A 24,456-nucleotide genomic window follows, 5' to 3' on the forward strand; every position below is an offset into this window, starting at 1 on the left:
TTGTCCAGTTGGGTCGCCAAAATTAAGCGATTTTCGTTGTACAATTTACATTTTGAACTGTATTTCGATTATTGTCAGCCGTTCAGATAGGCCCGAAGGTGTTATGCCCAAATACCGAACGACAACCAACGTGCAACTTTCACTTGTCTGCCAGGGAAGACTTGCCACATGTGCCACAGGACAAAAGAGCTTATGAAGCCACTGATTTCTTATTCGTATTTTTGGAGTAAGTTATTGTGGTCTGAGGCGTTTTGTTATTGGAAGCTTGAGACATGCCCCATATTTTCATGTAAACGTTTAATTAAAGGATTGGAAAACCAATACTATATTTTTATTTTCGGAAGTGAAGGATAAGTGAGCTTGGGTGTAGGAGGCCTTCCCTGCAAGCGGCGTCTGGTTAATCAAAATATTTAAAACAGCTGCCCTCCAGGCATCAACTTTTGCCTTCGAAACAAGTATGGGAGCTATAAATAGCATCAGCTAAAGGATGAGCCGCATATTCTGGCCAAACTGGCTTTCAGAGTTATGAAAAGGCAAAAATAAAACCGAATGGAGCCTCCTCCTCCGCCGCATAATCCACCGCAGTACCCTATTTCTGTGGCCCTGTCCCCCAGCATCGTGATCATTTCATAACATTGCATTAAACAATATGCAACTCAGCGAATGCGCTTAATCATTGCAACAGGGGTGGGGAAATGACTTTGTAATTGCGCATGCGCGACATGCCCCAAGCGGCGACAACAGCGAGAGATGGCGGCCCCTTTATATTGATAATGCTTTGATTGATAATGCCTTTTACGCGGCCTGCATTGATTGGCCTCAAATCACAGTTTCCCCCTAGACGCATCTCCCCCCTTCTGGAGCCTCTGGAGCTGAAATCCCAGACCCATGCCGAGTGACCTACTAAACGCAAAAAGGTTGCCCCAGCGCGTCACGCAACATCGAACAGTTCTGGGCGTGATTTGGCATTTCCCTTTCGTTGCTCTCAGTGGAGCTTGAAAGTGCCTGCCATCGTAAAAAAAAACACATATATTTGGAATTAGTAGTGTGCTAATATGTGTTTTTAGCTGAGAACAGAGTTCTCCTAAAGAAAAACGTTAGACCTTATACAAACCACATACTCAGGACGTGAAAAATTAATTTTGATTGATTTGTATTGTAAGACCAGACAGACCCTGTTATTTTAAGAATTCTATACTATTAACCAATTTCAAAAAACATAATCTAAAAGGGTCAAAGCTGAACTCTTAAATTTGGGGAACTTTTAAAAACTTCAAATAATATAGCATGTTTACTATTTAATTATACGTCTGTTGAAGGAATTATATGACAATTACTCCATTGTAACTTCATAAAAACCAAAAGACAAACGAACTATGAGACCTCACTCATTTGCATCTATCAGTGCGTGACCTAAGATAACAAGTTACAAAAAAAAAACTTCAAAAAGGTGAAGGACTTTTTGAATTCCTACACTTGTTCTGGTCGCTGCATGACCTCGCATACGAAAACGATCAGAACTCCTTCACTCGAATAACTTGAGAGACTATTATGCGCAGACGCAACCTGCCCCAAAAGTCTTTTCCAGAAATTCCTTTGTAATGACCAATTTATGCAAGCCGAATACCTAATCAAGTGAGGTAAGAGGCCTTTCCCTTGAGCCCTTGAATCTTGAAGCACCCTACAGATGGAAAACTCGACCACCCCGTGAGCCCTAAATGTGTTTACTAATTTTTCACTAGTTCTACGATACGAAGATGTTAACGCCTCCTTTTCCTCGGAACTAAGCCTAAAGGGTTCATTTAAAATTTACGGCCTTTTAAGTGTCATGTTGCGTATTTGGCTATTGACACTTCGTTCGTTTGGGCCAGAAATCTGATGTAGTTTCAGGTTTTATAGCCATTAGTTGAGCCCCAGGCGCTGCCCTTTGAATGGGCTTACTAATTAGAGAATTTTATGGGAAATTAATTTGGCTGCGCCCCTTGCCAGGCCTTCGAATGAAGTTATAATTGTCGGATCGGTTACTAATTTTCAGAATTTTCCAGATGCCGACAAATAATGATTGAAGTCTTTGTGGGAGGCGTGACTTTAGACTATTTTATGGCACAATCCAATTAGGAGTGAGAAAATATTGAACTTGAATATTGAAGTGCCTGTACAAGTTTCAGAAAACATGTTGTAGCGCTTAGTCAGAATTCAAAAGAGATCATTATGGTACTTTCATGATTCATAGAGATCCTTTCCCACGCCAAGAGTGACTAAACGATCATTAATTTCCAGGAAAACCGAATATCCTGACAGGAATTTCCATTAAACAAAAAAAACAACAGAATTCCTGCCTTATGGCTGCGATCATACTTGAAATGCCTTGTTAGCACTTGGACAGCACTCACCCACGAAAACGAAAAATCGTCGACGATTTACATAACAAGACCAGTTCCCAAGGCAGACCAAGTCGGCAGACCAAGAGGAACAAAAACTGGTAAAGACAATCAGTGGCGCTCCACAAAAAACTCCCGAATGCCTGTCAACGCATAATCCATCAAAAAAAGCAAAGTTAACAAGCCGGGGAATTGTAGTGGCAACTACTAGAAACAAACATTAAGCGGGGCTGGTGGGTATGGGTTGTGGGGGATTTCGATGGGATGTAGACCCCCTCTGGGCGATCAAAATCAATTTGGCGCTTTACCACACGAACATGCCCCACACACGACACGCCCACCCGCCTATCCAACTCTCCGTCTCACTGTCCCACCGTGTTCATCTCCATTCGGAGTTGCACAAATGCCCCACAGGAATTGCTCGGGCTTGGCCTGACTTAAACAAGTAAGAACAATGTGGTAGATTGTGGCAACTATAAAATACTCAATACTATTCTTCAAAGTTTATTTATAGTTTATATATATTTTGTAATTATTTATCTATAATTTAAAAATTGTTTCTAAATATCCGACAGTTTATTCTTAAAGTTACTAGCTTCTAAGTCTCCAATATATAGTCTCTTTAATCAATATACCCCTATTTTCCACAGATACACGGTATGAAGATTTAGCCAAAGCCCCAGTCCGAGTTGGAGCAGCCACCTAACTCTAATTGGGCATAATTTAAATTCCGCTCGTGAGCGCCATGAATTGTATTTAACGTTTTGGCGCTTCCCCAACATGGGACTTGGACTCTCTTCTCCTGGCTCCTGGTTGCTGGCTTTGGCGGTAAATTTCATTTGATTTTATTCGGTTTCTCTTAGCTAGAGAGTCCAGATCGCAGACGGTGATCCTCGTGGATCGTACTTCCTTATTTGTTTCCACTTCTATGGTTGGTGGTGTGTTTGTTTTCAATTCTCGGCTTAATTGGTTTTTGCGCCTAGAGGTGCCCCCAAAACCCACACAAAGATATTGGTTAGCAGGAGGCTATTGATAAAAGTTCGATGCCTTAGTTTTGATTAGGAGGCGGCTATTAGAAAATTGAATATACGAGTATGTGTGTACGTGGGTCTGGTGTTTGTGCGAAAGTCGTTAACCAAAGGTTGCAGAATGATTTTTATCCGGTAAACGGTTTGGTAATTGCAAAAGGAGCCTGCACCTCTTACTACATCATCAGAGAGGTCTACTCTTTTAAGAACTATTCTTTTCCCGAATTCCCTATCAAAATATTTCATCACTAAATGAATCGTCTGAAGAAAATCCTCAACAGGAAGTTTCTTCGACACATTCCTTACCCAAAAAACCTTTCATTTTTTGTTTCAGGATGCCCTTCTAAGAATTCCGAAAACAACCTGTACTCCCTCTCACCAGACTCCTGCGTCCCTGTCTGCTGCAATTGTGCCAAACAATTTGTAAGCCATCATTTCAATTAAGATGCATAAATCACACCGAAATCAGCAGCCTCATCAGGGTTGAGGCAACAACAACCACACCGTCTCTGGAATGATTATCCTCCGCGTACACATCGTTATCCTCAAGTACGTCGGGCACTTAAAGCCGGGCATGCGCACAGACCGAAGAAAACCCTTTTATTTCCTTCCAGTCGCTCTGTTCGAGTTCGTTTCATTTGATGCCGCCTTGGGTTCGGTTTACGTTTCTGTTAAACGAACCAATTTAAACGGCGCATCGACAATGGATGAGTCCCGGAGTCGTGGGCGGACTGCGGTGCGGTGCGAGGTATTGGGCCAAGGGCCTGGCCTCAGCCCAGGCCTCATCACCATCCTCAATCCTTGCCAGGGGCGAAGGGATCGGCAATCGGAGTGCCGAGCAATTGCAGCTCTTTTAGCAGGCTCGTGAAACTGCTGTTTCACGCTTCGACAAATGCCCTTTGAGCTGCAGCAGCTCCATTGGCAACAAATTGAGGCAGATACGAAGTGGCAACGTGTTCTGAAATCCAAATTAGCAACTTTTTAACAGAAGGAACAGAAAGAGTGCAAGTTTCTTTTAAGATTTTGATTTCTTTATTTGAACAAAGGAAAATCTGAATCCTTAAACAAAACAGAGACATGGGGAAATTGCAATTGGGAACACTCACTTTTCCTTGTTCTGTCAGATCGTTTTTGCTTTGTTAACCAGCGCATGTGGAACGCAAACTTATTAGGGCCAAAAAGGTATTTATGAAGGTGCCACACGATTGGGCTGCAAATAGCCGCGGGAAACATGAAACGTGCGCCACCGTACGAATATACCCACCCGACTGAGCACGAAATATATCTTTTGTGGATATCTTTCAGTTGCATTCGAGAACTGGCGTTAAGTGCCGCTGCTATTCTTTGAACTGCCCGGGGGCCCTTCACCTGTTGAAATGCCGTGTCCACTTCACAAAAGCACCGCAAGGATAATCAGAAATGGGCGTAGCAAATGGAGGGTCAGGCACAAAGTGGCCATGGCAGTGGCCGTGGCCAGGTCAGGACTCTTAACTTGCGCGAAACTGTCAAAACGGGAATTGGCAGACAAACAACAATAAAGTGGAAAACATGTGACAAGGGCTGGCCGGGCAAAGGACGTGGCAGACAACAAAGGAGGCTCAAGTGCAAGGTGCTGCTCACAGGACGACTGTAAATATTTTCTTTTTCTTTCCGCACCGGGAATTTCCCCGTTTTAAGTGGCCGATTTTTAGCGTGGTCACAGGTCACAGGTATTACCTGTAAAAGCAATTCGAATTATTGAGCACCCTCGGGGAACAGGTAAGTAATCCAGCCAGTAAGAGAGACTGTTTTCAAGGGCTAAAGAGAGTGTGATCTTCGCAAGAGAGGGCTGTGGAACGTGAGTCTTGAATTGTAAACAATTCAGTGATAAGACGCCTATGAAATTTCCAACTCAAGTTTTTTTAATATAATTTAAAAAATAGCCTCTATAATTGCTACAACTAAAAATTTACGTATAGATATATCGAGACTGATCGATCGGAAATGCCATACAATTTTTGTATTTTAAAGGAGAAGAGTGGGACTTTCTGGGATGGCCCACTGCGACGACCGTATCTTGGCCAATTTCCATCCGATTCTTAAGCGGAATACCTTAAACGATTTTTATATCGATTCTCCACCTTTCTGCATCAAAATCTGAGAACGAAATATTTTTTCGATATTTTGTTCAAATTTCTGGGTCCCCTTCCAAAATGGGGAAAGACACTTTGGCCCACGGCATTGGCTGTATCTTGGCCAATTTCCATCCCATTCTTGAACGGAATACCTCAATCGAATGGTGGATCAATTCTCCATCATTCTGCATCAAAATCTAGAAACGAAATATTTTTTACACTTTTCACCCAATTTTCTGGGGGATCCCCTTCGAAATGATGAAGAATCCTAGGATGCCCAATATGGCCCACTGCGATGGCTATATCCCCTTTTAAAATCATTAAAAAGGCATTGAAGGACAATATTGCCCCAAGCGATGGCTATATCTCAATGAACCACTTTATTCTTTAATGTCTTTAAGTCAAAGGTAAACCTGTAATATAATATATAGGTTATATATTCGATGCCTATAAATTTAAATATTTTTCAATTAAATCTATTAAAAAAATCAAGATCCAAGATCAATAAAATACCTAATTAGAATATCCATAACCCCTTCGAGGTGTTACATTTCCAGGAAGGCCAGTGCCACTTCCTCAAGCTGCAGCAGCGGCCGAATGCGATCCACAAGACCCACTGGCACACAGATACTCGTCGCACTCACACAGCCACGCCACAGCCGACGATCCGACGGATACGAATGCAAGCGGCTGCGATCACTTCGAGTTTGACGGTCGTTTGCGTAGGACGAGATACACGCACGGTTACGGTAGACGCGACGGATTGGGATTGCGGAGTGGAGCGCAGTGCAGTGATGGGTGTTCTCTAGATGATAGTGCCTTCGAGTAGTAATGCACGCCCTGTGCAATTCATTTGTGTGTCATAAAATTAAACCGCAATTAAGCGATAAGCTGCTGCAAATAAATAAGTGAATGCGAAATAGCTGTACGCCGTTTCCGAGTTTGCCAGCATAGATCGAGCATACATAGTTCGCGAAAAAGTCTGGTGCTCCTTTTTTTACACTTCACGTCGAGGATACCCAAAATAGCCGCGAAAGAAAAATGTTTGCTTGTCGCTGAGCGGGAAAATGTGTCTGAAACAAAAATAAAATTAAATAGCGCAAAATGTTAAAGTAGAAAAGTTACAAAAAGTCTACGCAAAATAGAGCAAAAATAGAAGTGAAAAATTGGCAAGAGCAAGTGTCTAAAAAAGCGAGCGGAAATCGTAAATGAGTTGAATAGAAATAATACAAAAAATACAATCTGTGCAGTGAATATAAGAAGATTATGAATGAAAATAAGCTCTACAGCTGATGAGCAAAAAATTAAATAATTAACGAGAGGTCCAAGTTCAAAGTCGTTCGGTATAACATGTGTTTCTAGAGCTGTCTCCTCACTCGATTCGATCAGCATGCAAATGAGAAAATTGGTCATATGGCCACTGGGCCTGTTCCTCGTCCTTTGGACCATCAACTGTCAGGCTAAGAGGCAACGAAAGCGGCAACCAGGCGTCTCAGCAGCCAAGGAGCTCAGCGACTATAGCGTCCAGCTGAACGACAGCTCCTTGGAGTTCCATCAGAGCATCGTGTCCTGGACAGGCGTCCAAATCCCAGCTGGCGAAAAGAAAAAGAAGAAGTCTCCCCAATCACCGCGACGCCACAAAACCAAAAGTGGCCTCCTCATAGAAAGTAACATTGCCGAGGAGGAGTCACCGTTGGCTAATTCCTCCGCGGAGTCCGTCACCAGGAAGAAATCACCTCACCGACGTCGCAACGGAAAATTGCAGAAATCACCAGGAGGAGGAGCTGGAGTCGGAGAAGCTGGTAGCAAATCGAATGCCAATGGTAAATGTCTATAACTATGGCCAGGTCTTCTAAATATGGTTCCCTGATCGATTGTGAGGCACCAGAAGTTGCTCGCATTGCTCGCCTTTGGTTTCCTGGTCTCTGGTCATGTTTCAGCCATATTTGGCCGCTCAAGTTGAAAGAACTTTCATGTGAAAGTTGTGACAGGAGGAAGAGATTCTTTAATTTTTGCACCGCTCTTTGGTTTTGCTTTTTTTGTAACTCGATACGTTATTACGTGAGAGGTCCAGTTATGGTCCGGCAATGTTGTAGTTGTCGTCGCCCTGGGTTCTTCTGGCAGTCAGTTCTTGCCCTGATCTGGCCCGGCCTGGTCTCTGGTCTGGCCCGGCCTGGCCTTACTTTTGTTGTCGTTAGTCGGAAAAGTTGGAAAAAGAGCGTGGCTTTTGTGTTATGTGAACTTTTCCTATTAGGAAAATGAGTCTGTGGGCCTGTTCTTGCCTGGTTAACTGGAAACAGATAGATCTCTTTGTGGATGTGGGAGTTGAGGGTTCCAGGGGCTAAGGTTCATGGGGTTAGGGTGTCAGAAATTGAGGATATTTTTAAGCTTAGAACTGATGTAATTGCTTATACATAATATTCTGCCTCGTTCGTCAAAATAAATCAAAACAAAGCCGGCAATCAAACAATCGATAAGACAATTGTGTTTAAAAACACACTCAAACCCGAACAAAAGCGATCAAAAGAGATGAATAGAGAAACAATATGCATATATGTACATGTTTTTTTTTCGGATGAATGTTTTCCTATAACCCTTGGCGATTGTCCCCGAGAGCGTGTGTGGGTTTGAGCACTTCTAGGCATTTGTTTGCCGAACACATGACCCCGGGCCTCGGTGCGGGTGCGGAACAGATTGAGGACAACAATAGCGCCAGGGTATGGTGTTGCGGCTTCCGGTAATTGTGGTCGATTCTCAGGTCCTCAAAGCCGATGGAGGCGGAGACGAAGACGGAGACGGGGCCAGGATAGATTCCGTAACTAGGCAGGCAGCAACAATGGTCGATTGTTAGGCAAGTCCCTGGAGAGGATAATTGATGAAGGCATGCGTATCGCATTTGGGAATGCCTCACGCGCTAATAGGAACATATGTTTCTCCTGGGCCACGAATTCCAGCGAAGGCTGATGTAGAGGCGATCCACCAGAACCCACACACATGTGCCAAGGAACTACAACAAAAAGGGTTTATTAAAATATCTTTTCAGCTGCCATGGCCATAAAACCTAAGTGGCTTATTGTGTCGTCTTCTGTGAGCTTTTTGTCGTAAAAATTAGTCTTAGAAGAGAGCTGACCAAAAACAAAATTAGTTCTGGTTCATAGAGGCTAGGAATTAAGCTTCCAAGTTGCGTGTGGACATGTTTTGGAGTATTTTCCATCCTATGATAATCGTTTCTTAATGCCAGAATCTGGTTAATAGATGCGGACGATGATTAGCCCAGAAAGATAAGAATTAATTTGTATTAATTTTGAGAAAAAAAGAAACAGAAAATTAATCAATAAATGAGAAATCTGCTTTTCTTAGTGATCTCTTTGAGTGTTTCAAGACAAGAAACACTCAGCTTGGGGCAACTTTTCAAATGGTATGTCAGTAATTTGATTTCCTGACGCGATAATGATTGCAAATCAATTCTAAATCATTCCACTGTAAATAGATTCAATGAAACACTTTTCAACAACTAAGCCTTGAAGACATAAACGCGAATCGATCGAGCAAATTATTGGCGATTACTTCCAGTTAAGGCGCATTGGTAACGCCCAGGCGGTTGGCTTTAATTGATTGATTGGCTTGTTTAGATTAGAGAAAATGAAAGTTTCCGAATGCCAAAATAGGTCAGATACAGATACAGATACACGATCGGATAGAAAGATATATTTAAGTAAAGAATGGATTGACCCACGCTTGCATTTCCGTTGAGAGTGTCGGCTTGTTTTCTAATCAAGCCCATGGATACTTGGGCAAACACGCACACTTTATCAGCTCATTAAGTATCTTGTGGATACATTCTTCAGATTGGTAGCCCATAAGTCATGGCCAACTCAAATCCAGCTGCTGTTTGCTTTTGGCTTTTGCGCTGTCGATCGAGAGGTGTTTGAGAAATGCATTCTTCATTGATTTTTCTCTCTTGATTTTTTATTTAACATTTCGGTTCGTTTCGTTTCGGTTTGCTTTGTTTTTGTTTGTTTCTTGTTAACTGCATTACACAATGCTTTGAGCTGAAAAGCGCACTTCAGTTTCTTACCCTTTCGGTGGCTGCTGGTGCTTCTGGAAACTTAGATTTGTGGGAAAATCTTCAGCGGCCGGCTGTTGCTGTTGTCATTGAGTTTTATTTGTTTTTAATTTTTTATTGACATGTGAAGTTCGTAAAAGTTTAGTGAACTCTTCGGTTTATGGTTGAATTTTCCACTGCCTCCAGATGAAGCGTGAAAAGCAAAAGTATTGAACTTGAAGAGGCCTTTGGAAAGGTGGCCAAGATCTGAAGTGTATTTGATTTTTTATTGAGAAGATACATCTACCTATTTATGGTGGAACTAATGTATTAGTTTTATGAGATGAGGATTCAGGGAATTTACGATTTGAATTATGTGATAAAACGAAAAAATTATGATATTTTAGAGTGCCAAGGTGAAGGAATTTCTTACCCGATTCCCTACCCTTTCGCTCATGATCTATGGTTACAAGGTGTTCCCCGAATCTTGAAATATTTCCCTTTGTATCACAGACTTGTTTATCGCTTATAAATCTCTCATTCTCACCTGTACCTCTTGCAGCCTCCCTCTGTCTCAGGTGGGCCCTTTGTTGCCGTAATTTATTTAAATGCACTTTATAGATCGACCGAGTAACACCTGGCCGGTGCAATAATTTGCGCTGTCTTAACGGAAATGCCCAGAATTATGGATGCATCAGACAGCTGGTCGAGAGCTAGGACTACACTGCCACAAAAGTCCCTAACTTCCCAGGCTCCAGCAAGAATCACATGACAAAACAGTCTCACAACAAGGGAGGGGTCGATGGGAAACCCACAATTGTTGAACTTATTAAACGGCAAACAATAGACCGTGGAGCATTGTTCTTCAAGAGTAATTCGATATGGAAACTTAATATATCTTTCAAATACTCTGGCAGAGCTTTTTGAAGTAATCGGGCACTCCGGCAACATTAAACTAAACTCGGATACCATTAAAATATTTTTATGGACCACAAAACGGAATACCCCAGAAACTCTGCATGTAAACAAGAACACAAACATCGAAAAGGAGCGGGGCGTGTGCCCAAGGGCCTAGGCCGTGGGGCATTCTATAAACAAATAGAGATCCGTGGACCAAAACAAAAGGAGCTCTACCACTAAACTCCGCTGACCAACAGACGCCACAAATGATCTATGGAAATTCTTCTCAGCTCCAGTATTAACATGAGCGAAACAAAACGTTCCCAAGTTTACACAAATGGGAACATTACTCTCCTGATGCTTAATTGTTGGTCCGAGATTTTGATGTAAGAATCCGACATCCCCCACGACTTCCCGCACGAGATCTCTCAGCGGTCTGGCCGAAAGTCCAGTCCCCCTGTGTGTTTGTTTGCATTGGCTATAAATTAATGTTATAGACCAAGTTTTGATAAGACATTGACGCCGTCTGTGAGGCGGCGGCGACCGCAACAACAAGCCGAAGAGTCTTGCAACAAAAACAGGAGAAGAATGGATGTCGGCCACCGGAACATTTAACGGGTCAGCGGCTGTTGATGTGCAGTCGTCGGTGGTTGGGGTAACAGGGGTCTAAGGGGTCCGTCCGGGTTCCATGGGCCTGGCATCGGGCATATAACAAATTCGAAGCTCGTTAGTGCAGACACTTCAGATAAGAACGCGAAGATGGGCGAGCGAATAAATAGTTTCTAGTTTTCAGATTGTTTTCCTCTCCAGAATGTGGGTCAATTTAAAAGAAAATTGTGGTAGAAACGACTTAAGGTCGCTGAGTCTTGATTTAAAAAAGCTGGACCTGATTAGGAACACGAAAACGTACAAATAAGCAAAGCTTTTGTAAAATAAATAAGGTTATCTCGGCATATAACGTTCAAAGGAATCCCCCTTATAATGAAGTCTAATTTAGTTATCAGAAATATGTTTAATCAAAAACATAAACCAAATAAAACCTCTTACCTGTCTCAAATATCCCCCAAACGATCAACAGGTTGGATGGAACATTTTCGTGTTCCGCTTGGGTGATATATCTTGTAACCTCTGCCAAGACGGACTGCATCTTTATCGGTCTGTTTGTCAACATTCTCAAGACTGATAAACGATCGTTGATCGAATGCCACAACAGCTGTCATTGAACTTCATTGATAAATGCGCTCAGGGAGTCCGGGTAAGACCATGGTTCTAGAACCATGGCTCTCGAAAGTATCGGCTTGCGATGCAAGTGATAAGCTAAACACATACTCCGCCGATGTCACCCCCAGAATTGGTAGTATCGGGTTTCAGGTTCTACCTGTTTCAGTCGCCTGTCACCGGGCGTCGAACCAAATGAACCTAAATCGCAGAAGATATATCAATATCATGGCCCCACTTGTCAACAGGTTCGAATCTGCCCATCCACCCACACCTATCGCCTTGGGCAGAGATGAAACATTTCCTCCTTTTCTGGGAAAGGAAGTGTCTGCTTTCTTTTGCCGGAATCCCTATCTGAACGGAACCGCGGGCAAAACACGCGCAAGTGCTGTGTAAATATTATAGAGTGTAAATCGGGTGAGCTGTCAGGGCCCTGGACTAATTATGCTTTATGTTTGCGTTGAAAGATGTTATTCGCCCTTCCGCAGAAGCGCAAGAAATGTTTAAAAGTTGTTTGTTTTCCTCATCTTAGTGGCTTTCCGTTGAGGTGTGTCTAGCGGTTCTACTGAAGGTAATCTATCTGATGAAAACCGGATGAAAAATTGACTTAATTAGAGATTGTAGAGTTCACAGGAAGAAAGTGCACGGGATGTGAGCTCTGTGGGGAACTTTATAGCTAGCAAGATGTATTGAACTTTTAAAAAGTATCTCCTTGATTAATTTATCAAAGGAACACCTTAACGACCTTTACGGGCTGCTGACTCTTGGAGCTGAGTCTGCATTTTTCCCCCATTTACAAATGCCAACAATCAGCCACAGCTTTTCGCCAATCTATTTTGAATGTGGTAGACTGAAGGCGCAACGGTGGCTCGTCCATCACCAGACTTTGCTCAGACACTGGAAATAATGGGTGTTCATACGTACATATATTTAAACATCTGACAGACAGCTGCCGAAACGTGCCGGCTAACATGAGTCACGCATAGAGTGTGAAAATATCCCAAAGGCATCATCCCGAATGCAGTGGGAATACCCCCTGGAAAATTGCGGTTACGCCCACTCGGAGTTGGGGCTGGAAATATGTTTGCCAGTCAAGTGACTGAGGTAATGGAAAAGATACCTGTCTGCAAAATGCGTTTTCCGCACACATTAAAATGCCAAAATCAAGTTGGAGTCTGAAAAACTAATGAAACGACAAAACAAATTGTCGGCAGACACGCGTGGCCAACATGCCGACAGTAAGGATCCCGTAGGATCAGGTTCAACTCCGCGGCTGTCGACTGCCGTTGGCAGTTTGTCTTTTTGGCCAACAGTTGGCTAACTCTGACAGCTCGCGAGATCTGAAACATTTTGGCATTGCATTGATTAGTGTTCTAAATAACGCAGATGTCCCAATCAATGGGAAACTGACACTATGGGGTTCAAAGTGGTTTCGAGAATGCGATTCACAATCGGAGGAATCGAACGGGGATCGGGATCGAAATCGGGATCAGAAAAGTCGACCGACTCGCCTCGACACGACATCTGACAAATTGCTTAATTAATGCGAAGTGAAGGCTATTTGTTGCCGAAAACCAGTTATTGACATTTCTTTAATGGCCATTCAAGTTTATCCTAAATAATTTCGTTTTCGTTATACATTTTTTTGCTCCCCAATAAATTTCTTTCAACTGATGTCGGCATGTCATAATTATTTTGCGGTTTTTTGGGGCATCCTTGAAACAATGTGTCTGAAAAGTCAGAGTCTCTTTTGAAGTAATTTGTATTATATAATGTTAATGATGTCTGTTTGGAATACAATACTCCATGTCTTTGTGAGACTTAAAAGTCAGTAAAGTTTTATGAAATACTCCCTCGTGATTGAGATACCAAAATCTTTATATACTCATAACCATTTCCATTTTCTTCTTTTACGATTACTAAATCGTATCCATATTGGATTTGCAATTTGCTTAGCCAAAATTGTTAGTTTTAGAGCCAGCAAAGACTTAACAGTTACCCCCTCGATTTGGCCATTTGGCGTTCGAGCCGGGAGATAATTCAACACAGCTTGTTCAATAAAATCGTTAATTGCCACTCAAATGGCAACATTTTTGTGACGCAGACGCGACAGGATAAAGGCTTATCAAATGGCAACGACTGGGGGAAAAGTGAAGCCAAACTGGTTGGATGGCTGGTGCCAGCGACAAGGCGATAAAAATTTGTGGTCAAAACGACAGATACGAATCATCAACAGCGTCAGGCGACATGCAACGTAAACAAGCAAAATTAATGCAATTTCTTCAATGTATGAACAATTAACCAGCTCCTCCAGAAGGGGCCAGTGCGGCCTGTGCGGTGGTCGGGACAATTGGCCAACTTCCCCAGGCCATATTGGTGGCTAAAACGGCGGCGCCATCAAATGGTTCAAATGGCGCCTGCAGCGCGATCGTGGGCTGACTTCCCAGCGGCTTGGTCGGCGCCTTTTTACAACCAAAACTAACGCGCTCGCGGACCGTGTGCTAATTAAATAGTTTACAAGTCAGCTCTGATTGCCAGGAAGGTTGGCAGCCAGAGCCCGGTTTTGGCCACCGTCAAAGATTTATTGAAGTTTGTCCGAAAACATCGAGTTGGTCGGGGATGGGGCGGGTCCGGGCGCGGGCCCGAATGGGACAGCTCTCCTGCGGCCAAATGATTTGTTTACTGGCGATCGCGTATAGCGTGTGCCATTAATGGCTGCCATTTCGTATTAATAGCTGTCGATGTCTGCAGATGACCGGGCGACCCAGTTAATGTCGAGTTAACGGCCGGTTAAATTGTAAAAAAATTGAATAAGTTGCAAAAAGCAACACTTTAGACCCCTGGGGTGTGTTTCAAATATTATTCCGAAAGACACTTAATAATATTTTAGCATAATTATAGTCCTTGAAAGTGAAGTTTAATATTAAATCTTGTAAGATCTTATAGAAGTTTGAAGACAAAATACTTCTTTTGGAGCTACAGTCTTACATTAATCAAGAACTTTACATAATTCGTAGCTAAATCGCATCTCATTTCCTTTTTTGTCCATCCCAGACAGTTTTCAACTCCTCTGCAACTTCCTTTGGCTTTCCTTTTTTTCTTTTGGCTTTCTTGAGGCCCAGCCCCGGACGTACATAGTCAGAGGCTGTCTAGACAGACGACAATGCCGGCGACACAAGCTGCCTGAGGAGGATGATTCAGAGTTTATAAATTTAATTATGACATTACTTATTATGCGACACTCGCCTCGAAGGCAGCACCAGTGCATTAGCCAGACAAGGCAACTGAAAATATAAAAACAATCCGAGTTATTAATAAAATCCGACAGCTGATGACAAATTAACAGCAAAAAAGAGCCCCAGAAACTGAGCTCAAATATCCGAACCAAAAAAGTGTGGGCGACTCGTGTCCCATGCGGTTTTGGGCTGTATCCCGTCAGATATCGGATATCACTAAGCTCACCCAAGGCCCACTCAGGCGTAACTAATGAGTGCGATACGAGAAGAGCCCAGAAAGCCCCAAAAGCCCAGAAAACCCCAAAAAGCGATCACCCTTGCGCATGTGCAACGTCCACGGCAGTGTTGGCTAACTATTTGGGACAAAAAGCGACTCCAGCGAAGCTGAAAATGCATTTAGAGTGATTGGCAAACACGACCCGGCCATTTGTCCCCCTTTCCGTCTAATGGCCGCAATGCTTTATGGCTAATGGTTGAATGGACATTTCGACGCCTTTTCGTGCACTTTTCGTGAAATGATTGCAAGTGGCCGATAAGAGTTTTTGACTCGTAAATCGTGATAATTATCGCGGCACAAGTGCATCGAAGGTTGTCCCACCTTGGGCAACTGGACATGTTCATGGTTTCGTGGCGCTTATTAAATTATTAAATGAACCGCTACACGAAGGAGATTGGGCTCCGGGCTTACACAATTCTGATCCCCGATTAGATAAAGGCTAGCCTGCTTTTGGCACTCCAGCGAGAAAAAATACTTAATTAGGGGGGATACCTTCTTAATAATTCAAGAAAATTGTTCCCATCCCCATGCTATCCAAAAAAGTCGTGATGGCCTTTCATGATGAAAATTTCTTCTTATATAATTGAGGAATCAGTAAATAGTTGTGTAGAAAATTGTCAAAGAGTGGGTAAACCTTTAGGATCTTATGGATGGACTCAAAGTTGTTATAAACTATTAGATAGCTTTGCAACTAATTATAGAACAAATTAGATCAAAAACGAATGCGACAAATTCAACACGTGATGGGGAATTTCACACACATAGTTTGGGTAAACAATTTTCTTACCTTTCGCAAGTCCAAACCAAACATCCGCAGTGCCGGAATGGACCGAGTAAGAACTATTTCCTCTGGATGCCATACCAGGTGACAACCGCAGACACAGAAACTTTTACGATCCCCCATGGGCGGGACGTTCTGGGGCGGTACTGGTTGTAGGTACTTGAAAATTTAATGTACCCGGTCGGTGTTGGCTGCCAAACGCTTGACTTGTCCTCGGAGGTTCGGGAAAAAGGCATAGACAAATGTCAAATATTTATTGAAAATAAACAAAACGGCTAACAAACAAGCAAACAGACAAACAAGACGACGACGGCGACTGCGATGAAAGGTGGCCTGGGGACAGGGGTCTGGGATGTTGGTTAGTTGGTTGCTGAGCAGCGTCAACAAATTTCCAAGAAAAGAAATGAAATGAAGGAAACTGACCAGAACTGAAGATGTTTGGTCATGCATCAGTGCAGCTCAGCGCTAAAAGCCGGGAAACAGTGGGAACCGAACGGGTTAGGATTGCTCCCAGACCAAGACCGAACCACCAAGTGGATAGATGGCCGAATGGTAGGATCACCGACTGGATGCATGGATGGATGGATGACTGGACGCTGGACGCTAGATGTATGATGTATTCTTGTTGGGTCCCCCGTCAGTGGGTGCTTCAAAAGCTGCTGACCGATGGTGAGAAGAACACATGCTCTTCGCTGTCCACCACACAGTTTCACATCTTCTCCTTGTGGCCAGCTACCGGCTTTTTCTGTGACGTGTTCAAGTGTCTTCCAGTCCGAGTTCTTGCATCCATGTTGCGCCTGTCTGGTGCTCTGTTCGAGTTGTATTTTAGAAAAATATTTATCCATCCCCGGTTTGCTCCGACCGTTGATCGTGATGATGATGTTCATCATGGGACAATGTGGTCGATGACTCTGCTGGGTTATGCAAGTAATGCCTGATTTGGTATCGAAGACTGGTAGCTGCCACTCAATGGCCATTTGTTGTTGTTTGAATGACTCACAACAGTGAGGCAAACTGTGTGGGTGATTTATAGAGGGGGAGTCTTGCCCGATTGTAAAGTGGAAATATTTTATTCAATTTCAAGTTTCAATTAGGGGTTTGTAGGATCTAATTAGAATAAATCATTAAGAGAGATTTTGGATAAATGTATCTAGATTCTAGAAGATAGGGAGACCTGGAATTAAGGGAATACTTCGCTGAAATCCAGTCCAAATACAGCTGATGCATCTGCTGGCCAAAGGCTGAAAGCATTTCACTGTTCTCCAGTTTTTCATTCACATCGACTTGGCGCATAAAGTACAGAAATATTTCCACTATTTTTGGACAGGCCGGCTGGGGGATTTGGCCATCTATCCGGCTTGGCCCGGCAACTTGGCCCAGCTCCGCTTGTTTTCCTTGTGGCCAATTATGCATACAAACAGACAGCTGGAGGTAAAAATTACAGAGGACGGCTGGCCACCATATCCAGTTGCTGCTGCTGTGCTCTCGTTGCTTATTATTAAGTCGTTTTCCCTCCGTTTCAACTTCAAAGATTGCAATGGGAATTGGCAAATCGGGGGGTAGAATTAACGATAGACAGGCTGCTGTTTGGGGTGATCCAAGGATAGTTGAAATGCTCTGCCAGAGCACGGTTCTCGGGTCCAATCAATTTTCCCCGAACACTTTGCATAAATAAATTACATTCAGCGGGCATAATAATAATGGCTTTCGGTAGCCGAAAACGCATATAAATTTAATAAAGAGAAGCCCGAAAAGGAGGCTGGACAGTCGCCGTGACGAAAGCTGATTTTTTTTTACTTGGCAGGCATTATTTTGAAAGGAGGATGACTCGAACAATCCGGGGGAGTCTGGGGAAGTAATCAAAAATTCGGCCATAAATAGGCTTCACAGGCAGACGGCCCAGTCGGGTGGACTTTGGAGCTGGGAAGCTTTTTCGCGAATGGCTCAATTACAAAAATGGCGACAATGAAAAGAGTTGCGCTGAAGATGACGGGCATGACGTTGATGAATCTGATGATGCCGGACGTGGCCAAAGAAAGAAGCCCGAAGAAGCTCTTAAATTTAATGGAATATTTGTATACTTGGCAGGGGAAAGTAATCAAAATCAGAAATTATTTAAGGAAGGCACTGAAAGTAATCAAAATATAAAATTTCAAAGGGATGTATAAACCTTTTTTAAAGCACAATTTCCTCTTTCTATAAATCATATTTATTGAAAACTATACAAGTAGAAACTAAACCGATTGACTCACCACAAAGTTGCTATTCGTCTTTAGAAACAACCAGCTGCAAAGTAATCCATAAATGTCAGGCAACATGCAAATCAATAATTTGAAACAATGTAGTGAGCTTTTCACTTTCACTTCGACTAAAATCTTTGAAAAATAACTAACCAACTTGTAGAAAAGATTTTTGTTAAAAGCGATCGAAACAAATGTCTCTCTAACAAAAGGAGAAAAACAAAAAACACTGCCCTGGGCAAAGTTCAGGCGTAAAGTGTTAGGAGCTTGAAAGAAAAACTTATCGACAGCTGTCAAAATGGCCCAGCTCAGAGGAGGAGGAAACCGGCAAATGGCATTTAAATGTTTTGACAAATGACAAATTTGCGGTAGCCAGAAACGAAAAATAGGCAAAGTTAAATAACTGTTGAAAGCCAACTGTTGGCGGTTGCGGCGGGCTGGAGGCTGGAGGCTGGAAGTGGCCTTTTCAACACGGCAACATGGACACCCGAACATATTTTTATTCGGGGCCTCTTGGCTCCCGACACCCCAACCTACAGCCCGATACTCCGGCTCCACTCGAATTTATTCACGTTTTCCAGCGCTGACAGCTTAAGTGAGAAAAGTTTTGCTGATGAAATGTTTTGACAAATTGAATGCGCCACAAAAAATGAAAATATTTATAAATTTTTAATCAGCCTAATTTAAGAGGTGCCTTCGAGGCTGTGGAAGTTGAAGTGAAATATATGTCATATTTTAGTGAGATATTTAAGAAATTGTCTTGTATTCTGATTTATTTTGATATTGCTTGGAATGCTGGATCATTGCTTTTTCTTTGCCCATTTAACCCATTGAAACTTCACTTTCAAGTTCCTCAACTTTTCTCATTCGCTCGGAAAGTTTGTTGGTAATCCAGCCCTATAACTTATGTGCCATTTTCCTGCAATTACGTCAACATTTCTGTCCAGTTGGCAAAAGTTTTGTGTTGACAATTGCCAAAAAACGAAGAAAATCAGCTCAAAAGTAGACACAAGCAAACAGCAGGGGCAGTGGCAGTGGCAGTAGCAGGAGCAGGAACACTGCCAGTATTCTGCAATTTGGAGCTACCAACATGCAAATGGCATACCAGGTCAACATTTGTGCACCAACTGCCAGACAACTGCAACTGGAGGCCAGCTGCTGTTGGTCAGCGATAAAGTTTATCTCGAAAGTTGCCTTGTTTTGGTTATCTGTGCACACCGTGAGATACTTGTGCATTTTTCATGCAAGCCAAGCAGCCAACCAGCCAGATAGCCAGCCAATCAATAATTCTCATGGCACAAAGTTCAGAGCAATCCAGAGCAGCTGCCTCTGTGGGTGATTTATTGGCAATGTTGTCTTGAGGGCTTGTTCTCAACGTGTTCGGTTTGAGCAATTTAATTGATTGGCCTGGGAAAAACTGTCAGACTTTGAATAATGGAGACGGTCAATCCAAAGTTCAATGAGTATCTGATTTCGGGTTCGGGGATTTAATGATTTTATTACCATATAAGTAGTTTATTTGGTTCAAGTTTTAGGATCATGATTTTTGTAAAATTCAATTTTAATAACATCATTAACTCTTATTCTGTATGAAGATAGAGTATTTGGAGCTATGATGTTTAAATGTAATTTTAATATTTCATTCACTTTATCGTTGAGAGTTATTCCGATTTAATTAAATAACTTAGTATAGAGTTACTTAGTTAGAGAGGATAGGGTTTCATGGCCTAAAGGTTTCATATAAATATATAGATAATACTCCTTATGCTTTTATCTTGATTTGCCTTGATTAGATTTCTGGCTATTTTGAATATTTTTTTTCTTTTACTAAAATTACTTTTGATACTAATTGAAGTTTTTAATCTGATTTGCAGCCGTTCGATTGCTCAATAGACAGCAAGCCGATGAATACTCCATCGCCGGAGCTTCCAGTGGCCTCTATCCGCCGCTCTTCAACGTGGCACCCCGGGCGGCGATCACCGTGAATGCCACATGCGGCCAGAACGGGGCCGAGGAGTACTGTAAGCTGGTCGACGCCTATCCCCACCGCAACTGGGCTAAGCAGTGCGGGACCTGCAATGCCCACTCCTCGGACCGGGCCAAGCAGCGTCCGATCCAGTCACTAATTTCCCCGGGACCCGAGGAGAGCTGGTGGCAATCCCCGACGCTGCAGGGTGGCCGCCAGTTCGAGTACGTGACCATCACTCTGGACCTGAAGCAGGTGAGTCCGGACACATCCACAGATGATGTGCCATCGAAATTTTAAGAGCCGTCTGCCATTGGCACGGCTAAGCTCTTGTGACAGACGAGCTGTGATCCAGTTTGTAATTAAGCCGCCGAGTTGTCACTCATTTACAAGCGATTTAACGCCATCGCCATCGTGATCCATGATCCATCTATGAACATGCCTTCGGCTTGTCTCTTGTCCCATTGGAACTTTGAAATATGATCATTGCGATGCCAGAATGGAATCGAAACCCGTTTGCCGTTCGATGCCTGGTCAATTTCTAATGCTCGGACGGTTAACATAAATTGGATTTGATGGAGTTTTGATTAAGTCATACAGGCTTACACACTCGTGTTCTTATAGAGACTTTCTCTGGCTGGGAAATAAGCTTTCATTTCCGGTTAAGAGATGACTGATTAACCGAAAACTGAGAACTATGAAAAATTATACATACTTTAAACATTTTTAAATAGGTAGTCTTGAAGCTCTACAGATATAGCTAAAAATCTTAAGGCTTCCGTATTTCCAACCAAATTCTCCAATTAAATTGGCATAGACCTCCCTGAAGGCCTCCATTACCATATTTTGTTTCACACTTCCCGTGGATCTTTAAACTCGATTGGGCGCTAATCGTTCGCCGATAGTGTTAATTGGAATTTCAAAGTGCACTCACCCACAACGAATCGCCCCAATGATCGCGATGATCATGGTGATCAGCTCATCTGATCCGTGCTTTCCCAATCGACCCTACTGCAGGCAGTAATGTGCTGAAAAATAAGAAGAAATGGAACAGAAATGTATATCATCTGTTTAGCATCATCCGACGCAAAGTTGACATTTCAAGTGCAGCTTGCGCCTAAGGCTTCTACGAGAGATATTTCAATGTTTTGATATAATTCTTTCACTGCCATATGCCCGGCACTCGGGACTCGGGTATTATTCCGGCACAGACACACAAAGTTGCTGCGGACCAAGGCAAAGGCATTGAGTGTGCACTTAATTAAAACGAGAAGCTGAAAAGAGGAGCAGCATCCACAGACTGGAAGTGATTTAAAATTAAAAACATTGTTTTTGCATATGCCTTAAAGTATGAAAGATTTATGACAGCCATGCGTTGCTCTCAGAGTTTATTAATAAATTCCTGCACGTCTGCCCCTCTCCATTGAAAAGGGGTCTTTGACGACAGCATCAAAAATATTTAAATTGGTCTCTTCACTTAATTAATCCGGACAGTGCCTATTTCTAGTTGGTTGAGAGCCAAAGTCAAAAACGTCAACCCTTTTATGGCTTATGGCTGAGGTTTTCTGAGCATTTTTCCTTAATGCCAATTTAAAGTGCAATTGTCGCATGTTGGAGTGCATTTTTGGTCAGACATCGACAGCAAAATTTATTGCTGATTTTCCCATGATATTTTTTCAGGCGAGCGACTGGAGCCGAATAAGAGGAGCATGTGTCAGAATTTTCACGCTCCCATTGCGTTGATTTGCTTGAGTGGCAATAAATATTCATTCACAGCTTGTCAGGAATTTTCTTTTGAATTTTCATCAATGCTGATTTTGTTTGGCAAATGTTCCCCTCCAAACTTAAAACTCTGAGATGTCTCCTAAATATTTTTACATCATTATTTGGTAATATGGATGGTCCATCCCCCACAAGAATAGCTTAATTTCCTCCCTCAGCTAATCACCAATTAGTTATCCCCCAAGTTATTCCCCCAATTAAGTGTTTTGTGTGATTTGCTTGCGGAAATAACTTGAACATGTGTCACCACTATTTAGAAACACATTTGAAAAACATATCCCTCTGTGTTCTTTCCCAATTCCCAACCCAACCAAAACGGAGCACAATTTATGACCTTTGACGAAAACTTGACATTGACGATGGTGTGTCTGTGCTCCGATTCATGGGCGACTTCAAGACTTCCATGGCTGCTCTGAGTAGTGGATTTTAACAATTAGACTAATCGAGTGATTTACAGCAACAACATATAGCAAGATTTAGAAACGACAGGCGTGTGTCAACGATTTGACAGCTTAAAATATTTCTTGTCACCGGGGAAAGGCGACAGACTCCGGCCGGCAGTCGTTTGGCTCAGACCGGTCAGAACTATATAATCTGGCCCCCTATATGTCTTTTTGTCAGTCCGCCAGTCAGTCAGTCAGTCAGTCAGGCAGCCAGTCAGCCATCCAGTCTGTCAGTTCGCCAGTAAGCAGTCTGTCAGGCTGTCTGTTGGTACAACAATGTCTAGATTTATGCTTCAATGGCTTTGAGGCGCGCGTGACTAATTGAAAGTCTAGCAAGAATTCTCCAAAGAACACAGCCAGTGGCTCCCAACTGTGCAAGGAGTTAGGAAAAAAAATATTTGTTTAAAAAGGAAAGCATCTGGGAAAGTGTTCCAAGGCTTCTCCATACTTGTTTATTTTGAAAATAATTTTAAACAAATAGTTCAAGACTTGCACCTGGGGTTTCAAGGTAAAAATGTTTAAATGGATCACAAATTTCTTAGAAAGTATTAGTTTAAAGGTTCAAATATATATAGAAATCAAATTATCAAACTAGAACCGGACTAAAAACTTTGAAAGCTCCAGCTGAAAACTTCAAATTCGTATTTCTTTGATATTTTTTGCCGGCAAACATCAGACTAGTGACTAGTCATAGAAATACGACTATATCCAATTTGAAATGTTTTATGTTTGCTTTTCCATAACTTTTTTGTACAGACATTTAATTGCTTCATTAAGTTTAGCCAAATTTGGCAAAAAATAAAATCCGAGGGGCCGGTCATTTGGCATCGCTGTATTGGTTTCGCAACTGTAATTCAAATGTTTGACAAGTTGTTGCAACATTTCCAGCACCGCAGAGTACGGCTACAACAACAACAAATACTATCTGGTAACAAAAACAAATGCCACATCAGCAACAACAACAAGCAAAGCGTGTTACAAGCCACGTACGAGACGCATTTTAGGCACAGCAATTATTTTAATGGTCAATTTATTTATTTGTTTTGGTTGCAATTTCGGTTTTTTTTTCTCCGAATTTGCCTTTTAAAGAATGTGTTCCCTGTTGTTTGTGCTGCTGCAGCAGATTGTTGCATTTGCATGGACTTCCTTTCCCGAAAGCCTCTGGTTTTTGGGTTGGGACTTTAACGTGATTGAAACCTCGCTTGGATTGTTTTCATGTCGTTTACCAGGAAGTGGTTTTTGGTTTTAATGGCCAAAGATGCTGTGAATTCGGGAGTGGACAAGTTTACGATTTAAATATATTATCACAGTGATCCTTAATATATGTACATTTGTAACCCCGTTACTGGAATTTTGGAAACTTAAAGATATGATTTTGAGTTATTCCAAACCACATTCCTTTACCTTTAAGAGCTTGCATTTGACTTGGCATTTATTTTGCCTCACACCGTAGCTGTTTAGCTTAGATAAAAATACCATTTTTTGCCTCAAGTCCAACAAGTTATTCAAAACTTTAGCCATTCTTGAGCTGCATTAATGCACCAATTTTCCGAGATAGCAGCTCACAGCAGACACCGAAACTTTTCGATTACTTCAGTGTGAGCCACCGACACGTCGGAAGGCCCCACTGAGGAGAGAGATGCAGGAAAGTAAGAAAATGTGCAAATATATGTATATGGGAAACATGTCTGCCATGTGGGTTCATTCACCATGTTATCTAAAAGCGTGCCAACTCAAAAATGAACAAAAAAACGTACATCAGTTTTGGTTTCTTCAAATGGGCCAGAAAACCGTATAATATGCCAAAAAATATGCCGAGATAATATGCTGTCTAGGCAGCTCCAAATAAAACTAAAAGCAGAGTCCTAAATTGTCTTTTATTTTTGGGGGCTTCAGTCTGTCTACTTCAATTTTTCGCTTGTTTATTTTTGAGAAAATTTTACGATGCCATGAGGTCTGAGGTCCCCCTGGCTCTGAATTTTCGGCAATTAACAGAGTGTCCGTGTTAGTTTTTGTGGGCCGGTGCGGAGAAAGTTTCCTGTGGG

At 42.4% G+C, this 24,456-nt stretch overlaps 1 protein-coding gene across 2 annotated transcripts in view; it reads left to right on the forward strand.

The window, feature by feature from the left end:
• The first annotated feature begins 6,166 nt into the window (after nucleotides 1-6,166).
• The window catches only part of LOC6497110 (laminin subunit alpha-1), a 66,142-nt gene continuing 47,852 nt past the window's right edge, over nucleotides 6,167-24,456 (forward strand). Inside the window, exons 1-2 of one of the 2 annotated variants that reach the window (XM_032455168.2) lie at nucleotides 6,167-7,346; nucleotides 20,095-20,441. In XM_032455168.2, the coding sequence (XP_032311059.1) occupies nucleotides 6,914-7,346; nucleotides 20,095-20,441 (780 nt within the window). In that variant the 5' untranslated portion in view covers nucleotides 6,167-6,913. The remainder of the gene's footprint in view (nucleotides 7,347-20,094; nucleotides 20,442-24,456) is intronic. The other variant, XM_001962698.4, reaches the window with a different exon arrangement.

The sequence above is a fragment of the Drosophila ananassae genome, chromosome 3R (genome assembly GCF_017639315.1).
Source record: "Drosophila ananassae strain 14024-0371.13 chromosome 3R, ASM1763931v2, whole genome shotgun sequence".
In the NCBI taxonomy this organism is placed as follows: domain Eukaryota; kingdom Metazoa; phylum Arthropoda; class Insecta; order Diptera; family Drosophilidae; genus Drosophila; species Drosophila ananassae.